At 40.6% G+C, this 21,883-nt stretch overlaps 1 protein-coding gene and 1 long non-coding RNA gene across 3 annotated transcripts; one reads left to right on the top strand and one right to left on the bottom strand.

The window, feature by feature from the left end:
* The first annotated feature begins 8,655 nt into the window (after positions 1 to 8,655).
* LOC307045503 lies at positions 8,656 to 12,955 on the top strand. The gene is made up of 6 exons (XR_013809949.1): positions 8,656 to 9,195; positions 10,434 to 10,496; positions 10,629 to 10,911; positions 11,153 to 11,321; positions 12,175 to 12,247; positions 12,626 to 12,955. It is a non-coding gene; the product is annotated as an uncharacterized lncRNA (long non-coding RNA).
* Positions 12,956 to 13,389: 434 nt separating this feature from the next.
* LOC307045501 (uncharacterized protein) lies at positions 13,390 to 21,115 on the bottom strand. 2 transcript variants are annotated; one of them, XM_079691185.1, is made up of 3 exons: positions 20,566 to 21,115; positions 14,338 to 15,240; positions 14,109 to 14,237 (listed from the first exon to the last, which is right to left on the bottom strand). In XM_079691185.1, exons 1-3 carry the CDS (start codon positions 20,756 to 20,758, stop codon positions 14,191 to 14,193), a joined length of 1,143 nt encoding a protein of 380 aa, XP_079547311.1. In that variant the 5' UTR covers positions 20,759 to 21,115; the 3' UTR covers positions 14,109 to 14,190. The 2 variants fall into 2 exon arrangements, with proteins under 2 accessions (XP_079547310.1, XP_079547311.1); XM_079691184.1 differs by having other exon boundaries at positions 13,390 to 15,240.
* Positions 21,116 to 21,883: the final 768 nt, after the last annotated feature.

Raw genomic sequence — 21,883 nt, forward strand, 5'->3', positions numbered from 1 at the left:
TGATTAATTCACTTTTTTCTTTTTGTCTTGTTTTTCTCTGTAATTAGGAAACTTCTGGAGAAATGGATCTGCTGGAGAAAGACCCCTAACCCCAGCGGATCATCAGGACAGAGCTGCCATCCACCTGGACCCCCCGTGGTGCTGGAGAAATGGATCTGCTGGAGAAGGACCCCTAACCCCAGCGGATCATCAGGACAGAGATGCCATCCACCTGGACACCCCGTGGTGCTGAAGAAAGCAAAACGCCAATCAGGAACATCCTCCACCCAGACCTCTGCTTACTGCCTTCCTACAGACTTGTGTCTTAGTTTCAGACAGGCCCGGCTCCAGAACAAAATGAGTCAGGGTGCATCTGAGATTAGAGAGGGTGCAGTGGTAAAGTGCTATTTTTATAAGTGTGGAGTGGACCTAACACCCTCTAGGGGGGTCCTCACCTCCTCTAAGGGGGTCTGGGGGCATGCTCCCCTGGGAAGGTTTATTTTTAAATATTGAAGTTAAAAGCATCAATCTGGTGAACTTTGAGAGCAACATGAAGAGATCTATGGATCTATGTGCTCTTTGCTTGATTCATGCCTTCCCAGCCACTTATCACGTGCAAGAGCATGGCGCCAGTTGTTGTAGCCAGTTGTGGTGAAGGCATCTGACTTACTTGAACCGAAATGTCTACATGCATAGCAGAAGATGGCATCTTTTTTACATGAATATTCCAGCCAATCTCTGTTTTGAAACCATGAGCTGCAAAATGAGCGTCTTACCCCACTGTACAGGCGAGTTGGGTACTTTTTTAAATATCCCTAGGCAGGCTCTGTTTTGCCGAGGTCCTCTGGTACTTACCGGCCGCCGAGGTGTGGCGATGTTTGGGGCAACAAAGACGGCTGTGGCTGCTCCGCCTCTGTGGGCAAGGCGGGCAAAGCCGGCGAGTCGGGCGTTAGTGGCCACGACAGTGGCCGCGGGTAACGTAATGTCCCCGACCCCATGATCTGAACTGTTATATTAACTGCTGGCGATGAGGGCTGGTTGTTTTAACCATTTTCTGAGTTCCATCATTGACTGCTGTGTAAGCACCTGGCAGATGACGAACGTGCAGCGGCACTAAGCCATCTGTATGTCAAATATGTCTTGTATGTCTTAAATGATATGATGAATTGGAAATGGGGGACCCTGATGTAAACAAGACGAAAGTCTTTCTCTGGTCTGCATCCCCTTAACAATTGTATGTTTTGAGCTGTACTGTACTGTACCCAATATACAAGCTGTTAATAAACTTTTCAATCAATCAATCAATCAGGTCACGCGCACGGTGCACCTGACATAATAACGTTACTTACCGTTTAAATTGACCAAATAAATTCTTATTATTATTATTATTATTATTGTTATTATTATTATTATTTGATTTTGTATGTGTCTTTTCTTTTAATAGATATTTAACGATTATAGCTTGAGTCTGTCTGATTCCCCAAACAGCTGCTTCTATATACTTGCTGCACATACAATACAAATAAACAACTTGATAAACACACTTTTGCTGATATTTGTGTTACTGCTGGTGATGTTAAAGTATATGATTGATTTCCTCTGTCTCAATGATGAAAGTTATGATAATAGAAGACATGAAGCTGCAGAGAGAGGATGGATATATTCTTACCTCTACTTTGTGATAAGATGGAAATACAAAATTAAATAGTTATTGTTAAACACATTGTTCATTTCATTTACTGAGGTTTTATAACCATCATTTACAACATGTGTACATAAGCAGTGGAATAATAGGGTATTTCTTAGTCATTCAACTGTCTTCAGTTTAATTTTATTAATACAAAAAATAGATCATAGAAAATGTTTAATTGTGTATTTCAGCAGAGTGGGGGGTCACAGTGCTGCTGGACCTGGAGGTGCTGACCTGGGGTCAGTGGGACATCATCTGGGCAGGTTTAGGGGAAGAAGGAGAATATAAACTGTTATGATCACAGCCATTAAGATTAGAACACTATTATTGTTAAGAATCAATCTATACAACATGCTTTTGTTCATTTAAAAAACATATTGTTTTATTAGTAGGGCCTACAGAAAAATTAAGACTTATTTTAAATATGAAATAATATGATTAAATTACATCAGCTATATTTCATTAATTTGTTAACTTACTAATGTAACATTACTGGGGGATAAAGGAACAGCTTCACCTTATTTACCTGGCCATGGTTGTCTTTATTTCATCGCCGACGGTGATCTCCAAAAAATGTAAAAGTAAAGTTTCTGGATCCTTTTCAACTAATTTGCTAGCAGGCTGCTGGAGCAACGCAACCGAACAGCGCGTATCACGTGACGTAAATACGAAGCGCTAGACCGTCTCATTTCGTAGGCCGTTCGGTCCAGCCTACACGGTCTACGTGGGCTGGGTCCTCCGTGGACAGCGTAGGCTGCGTACCCCGAAGGATGCAACCCCTGAATTGAGACACGGCCACCGCCCGAGTTGGACCTCTGACATTACACGAAAGAAGAAGAAGAAGGAGGTGCGGGTTCAAAAGCTGTCAAGTTTACAGTGTTAACAAAATAAAATATACTGCTGTTTCTGGTTTAGTTTACGAAAGATATATTCTGTTATTGTTTTGATATTTGTAACACAAAAACGATGGAAAAACCCACAGCAACACAGAAAAGATGGTCTTAACATGACTCAGCGGTCTAGTAGTTAATAAAAAACAATAATATCAAAGCAAATTATTACTACTAACTTTATTGTGAAATTCAAACAGAGCGGTAAAAGAATAGTTTCCGGTCTATTCTGAGCCCGATCTCTGTAGATAAATAAAGAACTACGACAGATGTGTAATATTTAATACAGCCAAACCATTTATTACAATGCATTCATCATGTGATGACTTTCAAAGAGTAAAGCAAGCACTGCTGAATAAAGTATGATTTTATCTTTTACGAAACGTTTTTTTTTCTGCATAAGGAATGCAGTTGGAGGTCAACCAATCACAGAGCTTGATGCAAAGCAGAACGATAGCTGAGGATTCTGGGTAGTGTAGTGTCTTCGGCAATCCTAAACTGAACAAATATTTGTTTCTCCGAATCGAAGGGGGAAATTACAAAAGCATTGTACACAATTTAAACCAATCAATGTTGTGTAATCAACAAGGATAATCTGGTGTTTTTGATGAGTAGTGCAGATATCACTGTAAAATCAATCGACAGTAAAGAGGATACTTACTTCCGGATGTAAAATCCTGCTTTATCCAATGGGAATGGACGCTCACATTGCTCTCCGTAATACAATAAAGGGGACATGATCAAATCGGAATATAATGTTCTTTTAAAAAACGTTAACTAAAGGGAACAATCTATTTGACACAGCTGAAGCTCTGGCCTTCCTTAAAAACAGGCATTCTGGTGAGATCAGGTTGGATTGGATCATACAGGTGGAGCGATTCATTTCGGACAGTTTGAAACGCGAGGGCCGTGATTGGTACGTGATCTGCCCTCGCTCAAGGGAAAACCTCCAGCTTGACTTGAGACCGCCCCCGTGATAGATAAATGTATTTATAATGAAGCCAGCTGCAATGGATCATTGATCCACCAGGAGGTGCAGTGGGGCTCCACACTGGAGCTCATGTGAAATAAAGTCAGATACAGTACGCTGGATGTACAGCGGAACTTTGTTAAGATCCATGTCACGGATATCATACTCTGTGCTAAATAAGAGACATGTAATCATTTACAAAACATCAACATGTTGTTATTTAACAAAATAATTTTGTTATTCGAAAAAAACGAACGGGAGGAAATGCAGCCCAGCTCTCGATTTTTAATCCTAATTTAATCATCATCTTCACCACGATCATTTATGTTTATGTTCGCCGAATTGACATGAAATCACTGACACATATGAATATACTGTATTCAACTTCATTAAAACGTTATTAACGTGCCTAAACTCAGTAATTCACCAAAAATATGTATATTTTAATGGAGTTTCGTCGGTCGATCAGGATCCCAAAGTGTAGCGGAGGGATCCTCATCTGGATGAAGGATGTTATTTTCCCCATAAACAACAAGTCGCTGCAAATTATCCCGCTTATTACATAGCCACATTCTCAACAAAGTAACGACATGACTCCCAATATTAATTGAAATGCTTTTATGGATTTAGAAAATGTTTTTATTGATTTAAAAAATAGTTGTATGTATTGATTTAAATTCACATGCATCCGCTAAGAAAAATAGTCCGTTGTTACCGTTTTTTAAACAGTCTGAATGAAACGGCAGCTCTCAGCTGTGTATTTACACAACTAATGGCCCATCAACCACAGCTCTCTCCCCCCCTCCCCCCTTGATCTTTCTTCTCCAGCAGCTAAATTAACGGTAGGTTACTCTGAGTGACAAGCTTAGACTTTAGAGTTACTTTCACTATATTTTGATGATAATACTTTTCTACTTTTACTTGAGGAACATTTTGAATGCAGGACTTTTACTGTAACAGAGTATTCCTACACTCTGGGACTATTACTTTACTCAAGTACAAGATCTGAGTACTTCTACTTTTACTCAAGTACAATATATATACTTATACCACCTCTGTTTATAGCCTATGAAAAAACTATTAGAAATAGAAGGCTAAAGCTAACGTTAGCAGATAGTGACAATGTATGCTAGCTAGCTAGCTCAACGATTCCTTAAATAATATTGCCACAGAAAAACTTTTCAGTTCACATCACGCTCTGCCGCTCCGACAGGGAGCTCTGCTCTGAACACCTGAACGGCCCGTTCTAACAGCTGTTCACCAGCGTTCCAGTCTGTGCCACAGTGACTCCGGACGCACAGTTAATATTAACGAACGCACCCGTAGGTAATGTAGCTGCTGAAGCTAGACCATCATCTCGGAGCAGCAGAGCCTTATTATACATCCATGAGCAGAGCCGACAGGCAGGAAGACTTGTGCACACAGCTCGTACTTCATTATAATATATAAAAAAAGAACACCATGCGTGTCATGATGGCACATAACAGCTCACGGCCGCAGATTACTCCGGGTCCCAGCCCCCCCCATACCCCAAAAATATTTGTATTGCAGATCTACATGAATCACACGAACGACTTATTTTGGATTCAAAACGGCGAATTTCGCCGAAAGGTGACAAGTTTGCATCACTGAACATAGACAGAGCACAACTGAAACATAACATCTGAAACGATGTAACAACATAATACACTTGTGGGGATGCTTGGGATGTGAGGAGTGAGGGACACGGCTTAGAACGGGCGTGTCGCCTGGCAGGACAGGAGAGTGTGTGCACCAGTCTGCCTTGATCTATGAATTCATGTCCGTGACACTCACTGCTGCCCACAGCTGTTTTATAGAAGGAAATTCCTTCACTTCATGAAAGTGTTTTAACCACACACACCTCTACTACACACACATGACGGGTGTTATTTTCCCCATAAGGAACAAGTCGCTGCAAATTATCCCGCTTATTACACGGCCAAATTCTCAACAAAGTAACAACATGACTCCCAATATTAATTTAAATGCTTTTATGGATTTAGATTTTTTTTTTATCGATTTAAAAAATAGTTGTATGTATTGATTTAAAAAATAGTTGTATGTATTGATTTAAATTGACATGCATCCGCTAAGAAAAATAGTCAGTTGTTACAGTTTTTTAAACAGTCTGAATGAAACGGCAGCTCTCAGCTGTGTATTTACACAACTAATGGCCCATCAACCACAGCTCTCTCCCCCCCTCCCCCCTTGATCTTTCTTCTCCAGCAGCTAAATTAACGGTAGGTTACTCTGAGTGACAAGCTTAGAGTTAGACACAACACTGTCATTGCAAGTGACCCTCAGTTAGTTGACTTTTATGTTCAAGTGCTAAATTCGTTACTGATAAAAAAAAGGGCTTCTACTGTACCTAATTACCTTAACACTAGAACCGCCAGAGGTTTTTGTATAGGCCTACCTAAACCCGTCAAATCCCGCTATTAGAATGCAATTTTTAACAACATAGGGTGCTACATAACACACTTTCAGGAAAAGTCAGGGACTGGGAGACTTTAATATTTTATTGAAAAAAAGTTACATTGCACACACACAACAACACATCACACAAATTGACCCGATTGGCGGTTCTAGTATTAAATAAACTCACTAATTAATGAAACCAGTTTGATACGCATTATTCTTATTCTTATCATTCTTTATGAGTGCAGAAATAGTCATAAAATCAGATCTGTTTTTTAAATGAAATCTGACGGCAGGCAGTTAGCTCTGATCACCTATGACAAATGCGCCGCACCTAATCGCTGCCCATTCAGCCACAGACACTGTTCGAAATGGGGGGGAGCTAGGAGGAGCTTGGCTCCCCCGAAGAGGGAGGGAGCTCCCCTGAAGGCTGACTTTGAGATAAATAGGGGGAGCCCAAAACAGTCGTGCATATTTGTGTCACACAGATTAGAAATGTTGAGTTTCTGTAAATAACAGTTCTTGAAATAAATAATAGTTATTGTTCATTACAGTTTCTGAATATTTGTTTTATATTTGTGAATATGTCTGGGTGTTGCCATCTGTATGTGGCGGCGCTGCATTCTTACTTACGTTGCTATGATTATGGCGGTGATGCCGGCGCGGTATTTGAAATGTTCATATTGATATTTTTTTAACTCTGGCTGTATAATAAAAAAATATGGCAAAACGAAAACAGCCAAGCGTCACAGCTTTTGGATTCACAAGCAAAGAAGCAAAGGAGTCTAAAAATGACAACGTGAACGGAAAACAACTTTTAGTTGGCCGGCTGTAAGCGGCGTTAGGGTCGAGTTTGACAGCTCCACACCGAGGGAGAGGCCTGCCGATGCGGAGCCTGAAGAGGCTTCAACAACGGCCACATCCGCCGGCATAGTGACACGTCTGTATTAGTAGAAGAGTGTTTTTATAGCAATTGATCGCATCCGCGCTGCTGCGCCAGTCAACAGAGCGTGCGTGTGACATATTTAGTAGCAGGATGTGCTCTGAAAAATAGGGCTCCCCGAAAGCAAATGGGTAATTCGAAAACTGACAGAGCTGCCTCTATACAAATCAAACTGTAGAAGGTGTGAAAGCACCTATTGTTTTAAATAATGGTCGGAATGTGACCTGTGAGCCTTCTGAATTACCGTGGGACAGCACATTCTAAACTAAAATGTTCAATCAATAAAGTAACATCTTATCTTATCTTAATAATATCTTCATATTAATAATAATAATAAATCATACAGTATGTGTCCGAAAGGGAGCAGGAGGAAGCAAACACAAACATATACTGCATATTAAAGCAAACGATTGTAAAGGTTAAAGTATGAGTATAACAAATAAAGAAGTGTAATGTAAACATTTACATTATAATTATGATTATTTAATATATAAAGACTATATATTATTGAATTACAAGATTAGATATACTTTAGTTGATCTAAAATATTGATGTGTTAAAATGCTCTTCAAAACACAACTGAAAGTCCATGAAACTTGTCTTTCTGTATTTGTGAATGAAGCGCCATCTCCTGGTTAAAACCTGAAATTGAAAATCTGGCAACGCCCTCTTGGAAAATAGTGGGAGGGCTTAACATTCCTCTATACTGGTCTTTGGCTGGTGGTAGGCAGGAAGCTGTAAACTGGAGTCCGAAATTCAGTGCTCCATCTGTACAGGATTAAACGGAACTACGGCTTCCACAGATGACATTTTTCTATGTATTTATTGTCAAAGCACTTCAGATATTCATTGCTATCAGGATGTTAAGAGCATTCCATGGAACATAACAAAAAGTGTATCTCGAGCCGGTTTCTCAAACTTACCTACCCCACCTTTAACTCAATATTTAAAAAACAGAGTGATTGGCAGACAGTATGCAAAAAACATATTGAGTTTCACTGTAAGTGAAAAATGAAAGGATCTAGAAGTTAAATAACATTAGCATCTTCCATAGGCCTTATCACACTAGCATGTACAATCAAGCCCATAGCATAACATGCTAGCAAGCACTAACAGCCAGACTCTGAATATCAAAACCTTGTTAGCAGTTAGTGCTACCACTATGCTAAATTGGTATTAGCATTGCAATTACAGTAAAACAAACAACCTATGTTGTCCTTGTGGACATCTAATAATATCCATCATATTGAAAGAATAGGCCTTCACCAAAGCATGTTGACAAAGCTAGTAACAACAGCGAAAGACCTTTACAATCCAAGTCAATTAACTTAAATATGTATTGTGATAATGTCCCACACAGCTAGTTGGTTACAACGATCTGCAGTGATGTCACAGGGATTTCAGGCAGCAGGTAGTTGAAGGTTAATCCATTTGCTACAACTGCCTCGTGGAACAACAACGTTTTCCTTTCTGTTTGTTTAATATAGGAATGCATCTTTGTCTATCACACTTTGCTTTTGTAGATCTCCCATCTGACTTTATTGTGAGCTTGTGTTTTCAAAAAGTAAATTGAGCATGTTTTATGAGACTGAACAGTCACATAGGGTATTGGACTCTCTTAAAACCCAGGTAGGTGCAGAATAGGTGTCTCAAAAAGAAAGCAATCAGGAAGGCAGTACTATGCATGACTACAAATGATAGTAAACTATATGTACACGTTGATTAATACTTAACTTGTACTTGGGACAGGACTGCAAAGTACAGATGGGATATTCCTGATCATAATCAAACATATAAATGTGCACCAACATTAGTTATCAGTGTTCTCTATTCTCAATTTAAAAAGAATAAACTGACAATAAAGAAGTCTTATAACATATTTTGTTTGTGTCTTTGGAAGGCCTTCAGTGTTTGTTTTATTATTTATCAACTAGTTACATTGTCATTTTGTAAATTTAGAAAATAACATCCAAAGAATTAAACAATTATAATAGCAATGTTAATAGTTTGCACCCCATTTTTTACTTTTAAATTAATCTTTATGGTGTGGTGTTACCAATTCTTAAAATAATACAAGGATTGGATGTTCATCAAAGGATTTTCATGGCAATCGATTTGCAGCCAATCAGAGACGAGACTTCTGCTGCACGCACCCATCATGCGCTGAGGCAGACAGAGCGCATGCGCAAAGGCACTGATACTACGGAGTTAACTTAGCACGGAGGAGGTGAAGGGCACGGCACGTGGCGCGCCCAAAGGAGAGAAATCAGCACTTTGAGACTAGGTAACGGTAAAAACTATTTATCAACGGATTCAAAACACTCAAGTTTTAAAACACTGCAAACCTCAAAGTCCTAGCACCTAGTATACATGTTGTTTAACGACCGAAAACAAAGTAATGTTAGCTAACGTAACGTTACCATAGCTAGGTAGCAGCTAGCTAGCTACGTAGCAGCTAGCTACCATGCTTTGAAAGTGAGCTGTTCTATGCCATCATTACTGCAGGGCGATTTTTTTTAATGATGCGCAATATGCGTGCTCGAGTGGCTGAGCGTGATGTGCAGTGAATGTTTCAGAGTTACTTTTTCGCAATATTATTTAATAAATAGTTTAGCTAGTTAACTAGCATACATTGTCACTAACTCCTAATGTTAGCTCAATCCTTAGTTTTATAATTGATTCTTTCGTGGGCATAATGTTACACACAATGCACATTATCCATATCTTTTAGAACCTATGTTAAGGCTATAAACAGAGGTGGGAGAAGTTCTCAGATCTTGTACTTGAATAATGGCCCGTCCACAAACAGGCATGAAAAAAATCTTTCAAAGCTTCGCCCATTCACTTGAATGGGGTGACGTAGAAGATTTTTAATCTTCGCCGAACTGCATTGTTGGGAGCGGAGCATGGCTTTGCAAGCATTGTGAGCATCAAAAGTTGAGCAATGTTCAACTTTTGATGCTCCCGATGCTTGCGAAGCTGGCATCAGCCAATCAAATCCCGTTTATACAAATCCCGCTAGTGCAAACGCTAGCCAATCAAACCGCGTGAAAGCTGGGAGAGCCAGACCGCAGTTCATTTCCTCATATTCCAAATGAGAAATTACGGTAGCAAATCACCCGGTTCTTTACGAGCAGGACTATTTACCGGGATACAAACCGGAGGAACCAGGCATGGAGGCAGGTAGCAGAGACAGTGGGTGAAACTGGTAGGTTTTCGCCTGTTTGGAGAGTTTATATCCAGTGTACTTCGTTTTAACATTGCTATTGCTTTGTATGTCGGGGGTGGGAGATTCATGTGATTGGTTGTTGGTCGCGTTGCTCGCAAAAAATCGCCAAGCTTCAGACACGCCCAGCATCAAGATCTTTTAAGATTTTTTTCATGCCTGTGTGTGGACGGGCCGTAAGAGTAGAAGAACTCTAAGTACTTGAATTGGTATTACTGTACTTAAAGCTGCTGCTGTGTTATTTAAGTTATTTTTGCTCACGCATGTGCAAACTTGTGTCTCTTTTTTCCCCTCAGCTGTTAGCTGCAGTACCAGTAATTGCAAACTACCAAGAATAAACAGCAGCCAGAGATCCTCAAGTAAGATTTCTTGCCATATTACAAGTTTTATCAATTCTCAATGTCCTATGTGGTATTGCTATGCAAACAGTGAAAGGATATGGAAATCATCAAGGGGTGGCTAACATGTGTTTTTCTGCTGACCCTGTACAGAGCAGTACATTGCTTTGCTTCCAGGTGGTTGCTCCTGTCTGCATCTCCAAGCTCGAGGCATACCGGCCATCAGTGGCGGACTGGCCATTGGGACGTTCGGGACGAATCCCGATGGGCCGCTCGGTCCACTTCGGTACCGTCAGGGGCGGACTGGCCATCTGTAGAATCACCAAACGGCCGGGTCGGTTCGCTGTTTTCTAAACGGCATCATTGAAGTTGCGCTGACAGGCGACAGAGGTCCACCGTTTCCCAGTCTGCCCCTGCCGCCAATCATCTACTCTCGGTAATACACTGACTATAGTTAAGTACTGTACCTTATAAAACCCCGCTTAAAACACCCAAACTGACATTTTCTACACTGTTAACATTAGGAAACACTTAAGAAAGAAAAGAAAGCTGCAGGAGCTGATCACTCCTAAAATACAATTGGCCATACGATCACAAGTAAACAACAACAACAATCTGCACTAAATATTTTTTTGATTCATAAATTTTTTGTGACTTTTTCCTTTGTGCACCTTCAGGGAGTTCTCCCCTCACAGCTGGACACTACATGATAGCAGAGGACCAGACCATCGTCAGTGGCAGTGTCCTGAATGTTGTCGACGCCCTGATGCTGATGTTTGCAGCATATTACTGCCTCAACATCAGTTATCGCTCAGAACTGGGAGCTACCCTGGAGTTCTTGCAGAGGTAAGACTTGAACTGTGATTATTAAGTAATTCCATCTTAAACCACAGAGTAGAGGATTGTGCACATTTCTGACACACGATAAGTGCTCCTGACAATACAAGATAATCAAGATAAAAAGATTATTGTGCTGCATTCTGTTTAACATTATGCTCTCGTTTTATCTTGGGTTGTAAATTCAGCGTACCCCTTTCCTTTGCAGTGGTGTGCTTTGGCTCCTCTTAACTTATTAACATCAACACAACAGCACAGTAATACAGCCATGGAGCAGGTTTAGTGTATGTGTGTGCTCTATAACAGAGAAACACACAAGTCTAATTAGAAGATTGTACTTCTACCACGAAGTAAAAGCTTAGCGTGAGTGTCAGCACCTGATGACAATGGAATCCGACGAGGAAGACGCAACTATTTCTTGCACCGAAATGGGATGGGCACCGGAACCTGGTATTATTGCAGTGAACAAACACATTCAAACTTCTTTCGGTTAACTACGATGCTTTTACACCGCTCACTCTGCTACTGACACGCACCTCATCTGCCCCAGTTACACACACACCTCTCAAGATGGCCCTTGTAGCTACCCACATTCAAATGATCTTCAAGTGACCGCTTGCTCCTGTTTACAGACCTGCTGCGATACTGTCCAGTGTGATAGTGATGACTTTATAGAACAAAACTCTATTCAAACCAATGCTTTAAATGTACAGATATGATCATAACAGTTCATGAAAAGTACATTGAAGAGTAGCATTGCCCTTTGACTTCAAGCTGTATAACTGTAAAGACAATTAATGGCTGTATCATCCACAGGATTTGTAATTAAACACTAAATGTAAGTGTACTTCTGTCTTAACAGGTGCCTATTCAAGATCAATCCGGACAAGGAGACTAAAGTGGAGAGGAAGGACTAAAAACAGCACTCGATAAAGGTGTATTCATTAATTACAAATGTCGCTGACTTTGAATGGAGAGAGTAGAAACACACACACACAGTCATGTACACACACACACATAACTGGTAGATTTCTTTAGTGTTTATAATTGTTATCTTTTGAACAAAATGTTGGGAAAATGTTGGCTATTGTTGAAATGTTTCATTGCCGGTCTATTCTGCTATATATAATATATTTTATTTAATGTTTTTATTTTTGTGATGTATATTACTATTTTCAATAATATATTGTATATATAAATATATATATTTGTGATTTTTTTCCTACAAAACATCTGACAGTTAATGTAAACTTTGTCTTTTGCAAAGTAAAATTCCATGTTTTCTTTGTGTTTTACATGTAAATGGTCCGAAGTTCGCTGACGACACGACCGTCATCGGCCTTATCACCGACGGTGTACAGAGAGTAGGTCGAAAACCTGACATCTTGGTGCCAGGATAACAACCTCCATCTCAACGTCATCAAAACCAAGGAGCTGATTGTGGACTACAGGAAGCAGCAGAGAGAGGGACACGCCCCCATCGCCATCAATGGGACTACGGTGGACAGTCAGCAGCTTGAGGTTCCTCGGTGTCCACATCACTGAGGACCTGACATGGACTCTTCACTGAGGACCTGACATGGACTCATCACTGAAGACCTGACATGGACTCATCACTGAGGACCTGACATGGACTCATCACTGAAGACCTGACATGGACTCGTCACAGAGGACCTGACATGGACTCATCACTGAGGACCTGACATGGACTCTTCACTGAAGACCTGACATGGACTCGTCACAGAGGACCTGACATGGACTCATCACTGAAGACCTGACATGGACTCGTCACAGAGGACCTGACATGGACTCTTCACTGAGGATCTGACATGGACTCATCACTGAGGAACTGACATGGACTGAATTACACTTGTGTTACTGGAGCAGGTAAAGCATACGACAGATACTTTCAGCATTATCGGAGCACGCAGTGGAAGCTTGGATGAAACACAGCGGACTTCTAAACAATGAACACCCGCAACTTGGAAGAAATAAAGTTGGGTTTTATGCGTTCTAATATTGCAATGCAAACCCATGATGTAATGACAGTAATTCAGAATAATTGAGTCATTGAATGCTCATTTCAGTCGATTTAATCAAACAAAACACAAACATATTGGACATGGCCTCAAGACTGTAACTTCTTCACATTCTGTTGAAATAGTCAATTACTAGCCTTATCTCACACATTGCTGTTTTGAATCTCTAATATGTGGATGACAGTTGAACTGCATGATGTAACATGTATGCCATCTGCTGGAAAGACGACGTTTCGCTCTGTTGGCGTTGTTTAGACAACAAAAATAGAGTGAAGCTCTCATTTCATAAACAATCTTTGAGTACAGACACCGTCCTGCAGAGAGCACACAACCCAACAGGACATTGTTGTTCTAGCATCACTTTACAAAACGTTAGCATTAAGACACTAAGACTAGCTGGTCCCTTGCAAAGGTGAGTCCACCTTAAATGAGCAGGAGATGATCAGCAGGTCAAAGGCAGGACACAGGAACTTGGTCCTGAGGAGATGTAACGATTATTAAACAAGAAATAGTCGAGTCAAGGGGTCGAAGAAATGAACATTTGTGATTATTAGCGAATCGGTTGCAGGTGGGTGAAAACAGGCTTAGGGAGTAACGTATTACATGTAACGGCATTAGGATACAAAATAGAAATATGTATTCCCTTACCAACACACTTGGTCTTTTTAAACGATTACGCCATTTAAATCTTTTGTCACCAACTTTGCAGATCTATTTTTCCTCTCCTTTGTGGACTCTCATGTGTGACTTTAAACTTCCACTCCGTGAAAAACCTTTCTTACAGACTGAGCAGCTGTATGGTTTCTCTCCTGTGTGGGTTCTCATGTGGTCCTTTAAACTTAAATTATGTGAAAAAGCTTTCTTACAGACTGAGCAGCTGTGTGGTTTCTCTCCTGTGTGGATTCTCATGTGTGTCTTTAAACTTAGACTATGTGAAAAAGCTTTCTTACAGACTGAGCAGCTGTATGGTTTCTCTCCTGTGTGGGTTCTCATGTGTCTCTTTAAATGTCCACTCCGTGAAAAAGCTTTCTTACAGACTGAGCAGGTGTGTAGTTTCTCTCCTGTGTGGACTCTCATGTGTGAATTTAAGCTTCCACAATGTGAAAAAGCTTTCTTACAGACTGAGCAGCTGAATGGTTTCTCTCCTGTGTGGATTCTCATGTGTGTCTTTAAAGGTCCACTCTGTGCAAAAGCTTTCTTACAGACTGAGCAGGTGAATGGTTTCTCTCCTGTGTGGATTCTCATGTGTGTCTTTAAATGTCCACTCTGTGGAAAAGCTTTCTTACAGACTGAGCAGCTGAATGGTTTCTCTCCTGTGTGGATTAGCATGTGGTCCTTTAAACCTCCACGTTTTGAAAAAGCTTTCTCACAGACTGAACAGTTGAATGATTTCTTTTCAGCACTACGTTGTGGATCACTGACAGATTCATGTTTATTTTTCAGTGAGTTTGAGCCTGAGGCAGGTTCTCTGGTCTCTTTCCAATCAGCACTGTCTTCAGTGTCAGGTTCAGAAGAGTCTTCAGTGTCAGGTTCAGAAGAGTCTTCAGTGTCGTCCTCAGTCTTTGGTTGTGAACTGCTCTCTGGATCTGAGTTCCTGGCTGGTTCTGGTCCTCGACAGTCATCTCCATCAGCTTCTGTTTCCATGTGTTCAGTTTGTCTTTGATGAGGCTGAGAGAACTGAGGTTTCTCTTCATCATATTCACTCTTCACAGGGTCAGGAGTGAAAGTGGACTTGGTGATATCAGCCTCCTCCAGCTCCTGAAGCTGCTCTCCTTCCTGTTCCTGCTTAATGTGTGGGGGGGTCTCTGGGTCCTCCTGGTCCAGACTGGTGCTCCACTCCTGCTGGTCAGGGAGAAGCTCTTCTTTAACCACCACCAGCTGCTGGACGTCTGCAGGAAACACACAGTCAGAACAAACTGTTAAGTGTTAGCATTTAAAAATCTCATCACCATTACAATGGGGGACATTTTGCAGCCCTAATTAATGCCTTTGTTTTTATATTTTCACATTATCTTTCTTAGTCCCACCTATTGTGTATTTGTGTTGGCTCAAGTCACCTCATGTAGCCCAGCCCCTTTCCACTTCCAGTTAAAAATGTAAAAGGGTTTTTTCTTCTGGCGTAGCACTAGCCGCAATGTGAACAATGAATTGTATTTGGGATCGTTCACAGATACACTACGCCTACAGTATAGAATGAAAATGCTCTGTTACAAATTAAAATCCTGTATTCAAACCTTATCTAAGTAAAAGTATGCAAGTATTAACAGAACATTTGACGGCACCTTCCTATTTAACAGTAATGATGGTGCAGTAAAATGTTCCCTGTCAGTGTTTAATTTATGTTGTTTCTTGATTATTTTGTATATTGCATTTTACTGCTGTACATGTTCAAAGTTGCGCTTGTATAAATGATTATAGATGAGGGAACCTGCTAAATGTTCAAATATGTGTTTTTTATATACAGTACCAGTCAAAAGTCTGGACACCTTCTCATTCAATGTTTTTTGTATATTTTAATTTGTTTCTACTTTGTAGATTAACACTGAAGACATCAAAACTATGAAAGAACACATATGGAATTATCTAGTTAACAAAAAAGTGTTAAAAAATCAAGAATATGATTTTTATTTTTAGATTCTTCAAAGTAGCCCCTTATGCCTTGATGACAGCTTTGCACACTCTTGGCTTCTCTCAGTCAGCTTCATGAGGTCGTCACCTGGAATGGTTTTCTATTAACAGGTGTTCCTTGTCAAGAGTCAATGTGTGGAATGACTTGCCTTCTGAATGTGTTTGAGACCATCAGTTGTGTTGTGCAGAGGTAGAGTTAGTGCACAGTGGAAAGCCCTATTTGACTGCTGTTGTAATCCATATTATAGCAAGAACCAATCAACTCAGTAAAGAGAAACGACCATCCATCATCACTTTAAGAAATGAAGGCCAGTCGATCCGGAAAATGTCAAGAACGTTGAATGTATCCTCAAGTGCAGTCGCAAAAACCATGGAACGCTATGATGAGACTGGCTCTCATGAGGACCCCCCCGGGAAAGGAAGAGGAAGAGTTACCTCTGCTCAGAGGATAAACACATCAGAGTTACCAGCCTCAGAAACCGCAAATTAAAGCACCTCAGATTAGAGCCCACATAAATGATCACAGAGCTCAAGTAGCAGACAATCTCAACATCCACTGTTCAGAGGAGACTGCGTGAATCAGGCCTTCAAGGTCCAATTGCTGCAAAGATCAACTACTCAGGATAAACAACAAGAAGAAGAGAATTGTTATAATTGTTTGGGCCAAGAAACACAAGGATTTGACATTAGACAGTGGAAATCTGATGGGTCCAAATGAGAGATTTTTAGTTTCCAACGTCCGTGTCTTTGTGAGATGCAGAAAAGGGGAGCGGAAGGTTTCTGCATGAGTGGTTCCTACCGTGAAACATGGAGGAGGGGGTGAGATGGTGGTGGAGGGGGGGGGGCTTTGCTGGTGTCACTGATGGTGATTTATTCAGAGTTCAAGGCACCCTTAACCAGCATGGCTACCACAGCATTCTGCAGTAGCCAGCAAAATATAAATCATATTCTGGATTTGTTAACACTTTTTTGTTAACTAGATAATTCTAGTTAAAGGTGGGGTAGGTAAGTCTGAGAAACCGGCTCGAGATACACTTTTTGTTATATTCCATGGAATGCTCTTAACAGCCCGATAGCAATGAATATCTGAAGTGCTTTGACAAAAAATCCATAAAAAAATGTCATCTGTGGAAGCCGTGGCGCTGTAAAAAGCACGACCAATCATCTGAGCCGCCTAAAGTAACTGGATGGCCTACCTGCCTGTCAGCCTTCCATCTGTGCACAAACTTATCTCGTGCCTTCATTGGTCATGTGCGCAGGGCCGCCCCTCCCTACAGGCCAATCACGCAGGCTGCATGGGGCCCCGCCTTGCACAGGGGGCCCCGCCCAGAGGGCCTCAGCTCCTGTGCACAGTTCTCCGCTCAGTTCTCCGCGCACCCCCCGGCAAGAGTGAGAGAGAGGTGACAAGGGGAGCACGTCTGTAACCCGACACCGTTGCATTGAATCGACATCTGACCAATCACGGCTTGGATACGGCCACTAGTGCAGGTGAAGAGATGACGGTGAAAAGACAGTTTCAGTCCGGCGTAAGCAAGAGGGAAACAAAACAAAACATGAAGAAACTACAGCATCACTCGAAGGTGGGTTATTGTATGAGTCAAATGTACAACTTGCGAATGTTGTGTAAGTCAAATTGCCAATTGCCATATTAAAACATCAGCTGCAATTCACGACATGAAGAAGGCAGTCTCTGCAGAGCATATAGGCTAATGGAGATGCAGTTATTTCCAGCATTCTTTATTTAACATTCATTCAAGTCTGTTATGCCTTTTATCTGCTAATGTACAGGAGGAAGAGTGATAAACTGTCTGTCTAGTTGCAGTGATGCAAACACAGCTATGGTGAAAAAAGAGAGAACTATTCGAAGCAGAACAAAAACAGCGTAATATACCATCTGACAATGACAGATTTTTCTTTTGGAATATTTTACAAATCACTCTGCTTTCAAACTCTATTCTTGTTATTTTTAACAACTTTTTTTTGTTACAGTCATATAGTATTTTATACCTGTTAATAATTGAGTCTCTAATGTCTCATTAATAACTATAATGATCATATCAAGGTGTGCCTTAACCTCACTGAGCTGAGGTTATTTGAGCCTCTCAGTAGAGAGCTCTCTTCCACCTGGTTGTAGAAAAGCTCTTTAGATTCGTTAGCATAGCTAGCTAACCAGATGCTAATAACAACAGATCGCCACTGTGCTTACAAGACACAGCCACGCAAACACTGCGGCATGTGTACGGCTCCTTATGGGTACTGCAATATTTGAAGAGCTGGAGCAGCGTTCCGATGCTCTCCGTTACACCTTCCAGGCGAGACATAACCACGTGAAGACCTATGGTGAAGACACGTTACGCTCGTGTTGTGTTCAATGAACCTGTCCTTGGCCAGGAAAAACAGGCACTCGCTTGTTTAATTATTTTGCGATCTAGATTTCTTCTTCTTTTTTGAAGTGAGAAGTTGTCCGTCCTGAGTCGGACGGACGGACTGACGGAGATGCTCAGCCTCTGCCCTTAACTCCTAACAGTCATCATCATGTCAACCACAACACAGAGAAATACTGATAGAAATGTAGTAGTTGAAACATTGCTGACAGAGGGAACTACATTTGAATACAGATTTAAGAAATATCAGTTTTTGAGCATGTCATAAGCATGTTTTGTCTTGACTATATTACAACTATATTATAATAATATAATATAGTATTTATATTATTAAATTGATTATGATTATTAGTAGAAGTAGTTTATTTGCATTAATTATATTTTAATATTTTTGAGGCTAGTATTTGGCAGGAAATGCAGACGTATTCACCTGTAAACGCATACTGAACGACATACATGCATATTTACCATTTACCTCACTGCATAAAAAAGTAACTGTTGATAATAATAATAAACAGGAATTATATTTGAAAAGTAGCCAACTTTGTTTCCAAAAAAAAATGTTTCACTCCTTTCTGTTCGGGGGGGGGGGGGGGGGGGGGCCTCATCTCACAAGGGGCGGCCCTTCGTGTGTGCTGGAGGAGGGGCTCTGTAAGGAAGTGGCAGATTTTTCCGGTTGTGTATTTTCAAATTCTAGTGCCCTCGAGCTGGTTTCTCCAAAATTACCTACCCCACCTTTAATGTGTTCTTTTATAGTTTTGATGTCTTCAGTATAAATCTAGAAAGTAGAACCAATTTAAATAAATAAAAAACGTTGAAAGAGAAGATGTGTCCAAACGTTTGACTGCGTCTAAAACTAGTGTATATCTCTCTCAAAATATATATATATATATATATATATATATATATATATATATATATATATATATATATATATATATATATACACAGAATATATTATAAATACATGTTGGCAATAATTGATTGATGATGGATTGATTAACTTTAGGGATGTCAAGTTAACGCAAAAAAAATATGAACGGCACTAATTATTTTAACGCGATTAACGCATGTGTATTTTTTGTCCTCGGCCGCCCTGTAGTTTCAGAGCGCATCCAGTTTAAAATACCATCTACAAGCTGATGCTGACAGCCCCGCTCCTGCTGCCCACTTGTGGCAGACCACACTTCCACGCTCACCGGCAGGCACCGACTGGCCATCGGGAGGACCGGGAGGATGTGTGTATGTGTGGCCCGAGCGACCGAGAGAGAGACCTTACGTGTATTGTTGTTGTTAGCATCTGGTGCTAGCTAGCTGTGCAAACGGATATAAGGAGCTGTTTAAATGAAAACAGAGGAGCGACACTTCGCCACAACTGCGCCGAGCACTTGACTTTATACACACACACACACACACACACACACACACACACACACACACACACACACACACACACACACACACACACACACACACACACACACACACACACACACACACACACACACACACACACACACACACACACACACACACACACACACACACACACACACACACACACACACACACACACACCATGTATTTTACGTCATGCGATCGGCTCTCGCGATCAGCATTTTTAGAGAGCCCGATCGATCGCTAGAGAGTGAGTATCGGCCGATATCGATCGGTGGCCGATCGATCAGAGCATCCCTAATATTTATTAATTGACTTTTTTATGAATTATTCTCCCGCAATTTCAATTAATCCAAAGAATTTGTTTTTATTTCCTTTTTCACATTTAAAAAGAAAAGGTGAATAAAGAAGCACATTAAAACTAAAGTATCAATGTATGTCACATTTAACCAACTAGTGCCCACATGCATGGGTCATATTTAAATCAGTACATTAAAAAAGGCATATTATTCAATGTATATTTTTTTATAAATATATTTATTTTTGGTAGGTTTGCTCTTCCGTAATACATTTTAATTATTATAATAAAGTACATGTGTCTAATAATACTAAAAATACTTTTATTTACGATATGAATGCAGTAATTTAATTTGTGATGGAGTATTTTCAGTGTGGTGTTTGTACTTTTACTTCAGGATGTACTACCTGCAGCAAGTGCTGATAAAGGGTCTAAAGTGTTATTCATGTGATAATAAAGTGCTACTGAAGAGTGTAAAGTGTTAATTAAGGGTAAAGGGAACAGACCTGCTCTGTGGATCCGAAGCTGAGGCTGTAAAACAGCGTCCAGTAGCTTCTGGAGTCTCTTGTTCTCCTCTTTGGAAAGAGACAGCTCCTCCTCGAGCTCTGCTATTGTTTGTTCAAACAGAGCAAATATCTCTTCATTAGCAGCAGTGAGTCGCTGCTTCTTCAACGACAGCAGCATTTGGACTTTACTCATGTTTCCTAGATCACCTTTTCCTGCAGACTCCGTTAAACACACCGTTTCTCTCTCCGTCAAACTCTCAATCTGACTAGTGTTGCTAACGTGTTTCCAGCTAGCATGCTAAGCTAGCTCCTATAGTCCGAGGTAAACGCTCCAGAAAAGAGAGCACAGTCCATTCAGAGGTTTATCCAGACACACAGATGATGGATCAGTAGTGCTGGAGCTCACACACACTTTCTCAGGAACACACAGAGAGAGAGAACCGTAGCGACGAGACGCCACATGGATCAAGGTTCTTGTTCTTGTTGTTGTTGCTCTTGTTCTTCTTCTTCTTCTTCTCTCGGTTTTTGGCGGATTGCAAACAGCTTTAAGGTGCATACCGCCACCTACTGTACAAGAGAGTGTATCACCGTAACATCCAATCCATTGTGTTGTTTACGTTGTTTTAAATTCTTCCAATCAATCCTGTTTCACTCAAATACTTAAGAGAGTCAAATACCCTATGTGACTGTTCATTCTCATAAAACATGCTCAATTTACTTTTTGAAAACACAAGCTCACAATAAAGTCAGATGGGAGATCTACAGAAGCAAAGTGTGATAGACAAAGATGCATTCCTATATTAAACAAACAGAAAGGAAAACGTTGTTGTTCCACGAGGCAGTTGTAGCCATAGCAAATGGACTAACCTTCAACCTTCAACTACCTGCTGCCTGAAATCCCTGTGACATCACTGCAGATTGTTGTAACCAACTAGCTGTGTGGGACATTATCACAATACATATTTAAGTTAATTGACTTGGATTGTAAAGGTCTTTCGCTGTTGTTACTAGCTTTGTCAACATGCTTTGGTGAAGGCCTGTTCTTTCAATATGATGGATATTATTAGATGTCCACAAGGACAACATAGGTTGTTTGTTTTACTGTAATTGCAATGCTAATACCAATTTAGCATAGTGGTAGCACTAACTGCTAACAAGGTTTTGATATTCAGAGTCTGGCTGTTAGTGCTTGCTAGCACGTTATGCTATGGGCTTGATTATACATGCTAGTGTGATAAGGCCTATGGAAGATGCTAATGTTATTTAACTTCTAGATCCTTTCATTTTTCACTTACAGTGAAACTCAATATGTTTTTTG

Source organism: Notothenia rossii, assembly GCF_949606895.1.
Source record: "Notothenia rossii genome assembly, chromosome: 7".
Taxonomy (NCBI): domain Eukaryota; kingdom Metazoa; phylum Chordata; class Actinopteri; order Perciformes; family Nototheniidae; genus Notothenia; species Notothenia rossii.

Excerpts from the sequence above, each read along its gene's own strand:
- LOC307045501 (XM_079691184.1), bottom strand. The coding sequence starts at position 20,758 with ATGAGTAAAGTCCAAATGCTGCTGTCGTTGAAGAAGCAGCGACTCACT. Across the intron at positions 15,241-20,565 it reads GCTTCGGATCCACAGAGCAG|ACGTCCAGCAGCTGGTGGTG; the intron begins GTCTGTTCCCTT and ends TGTTTCCTGCAG.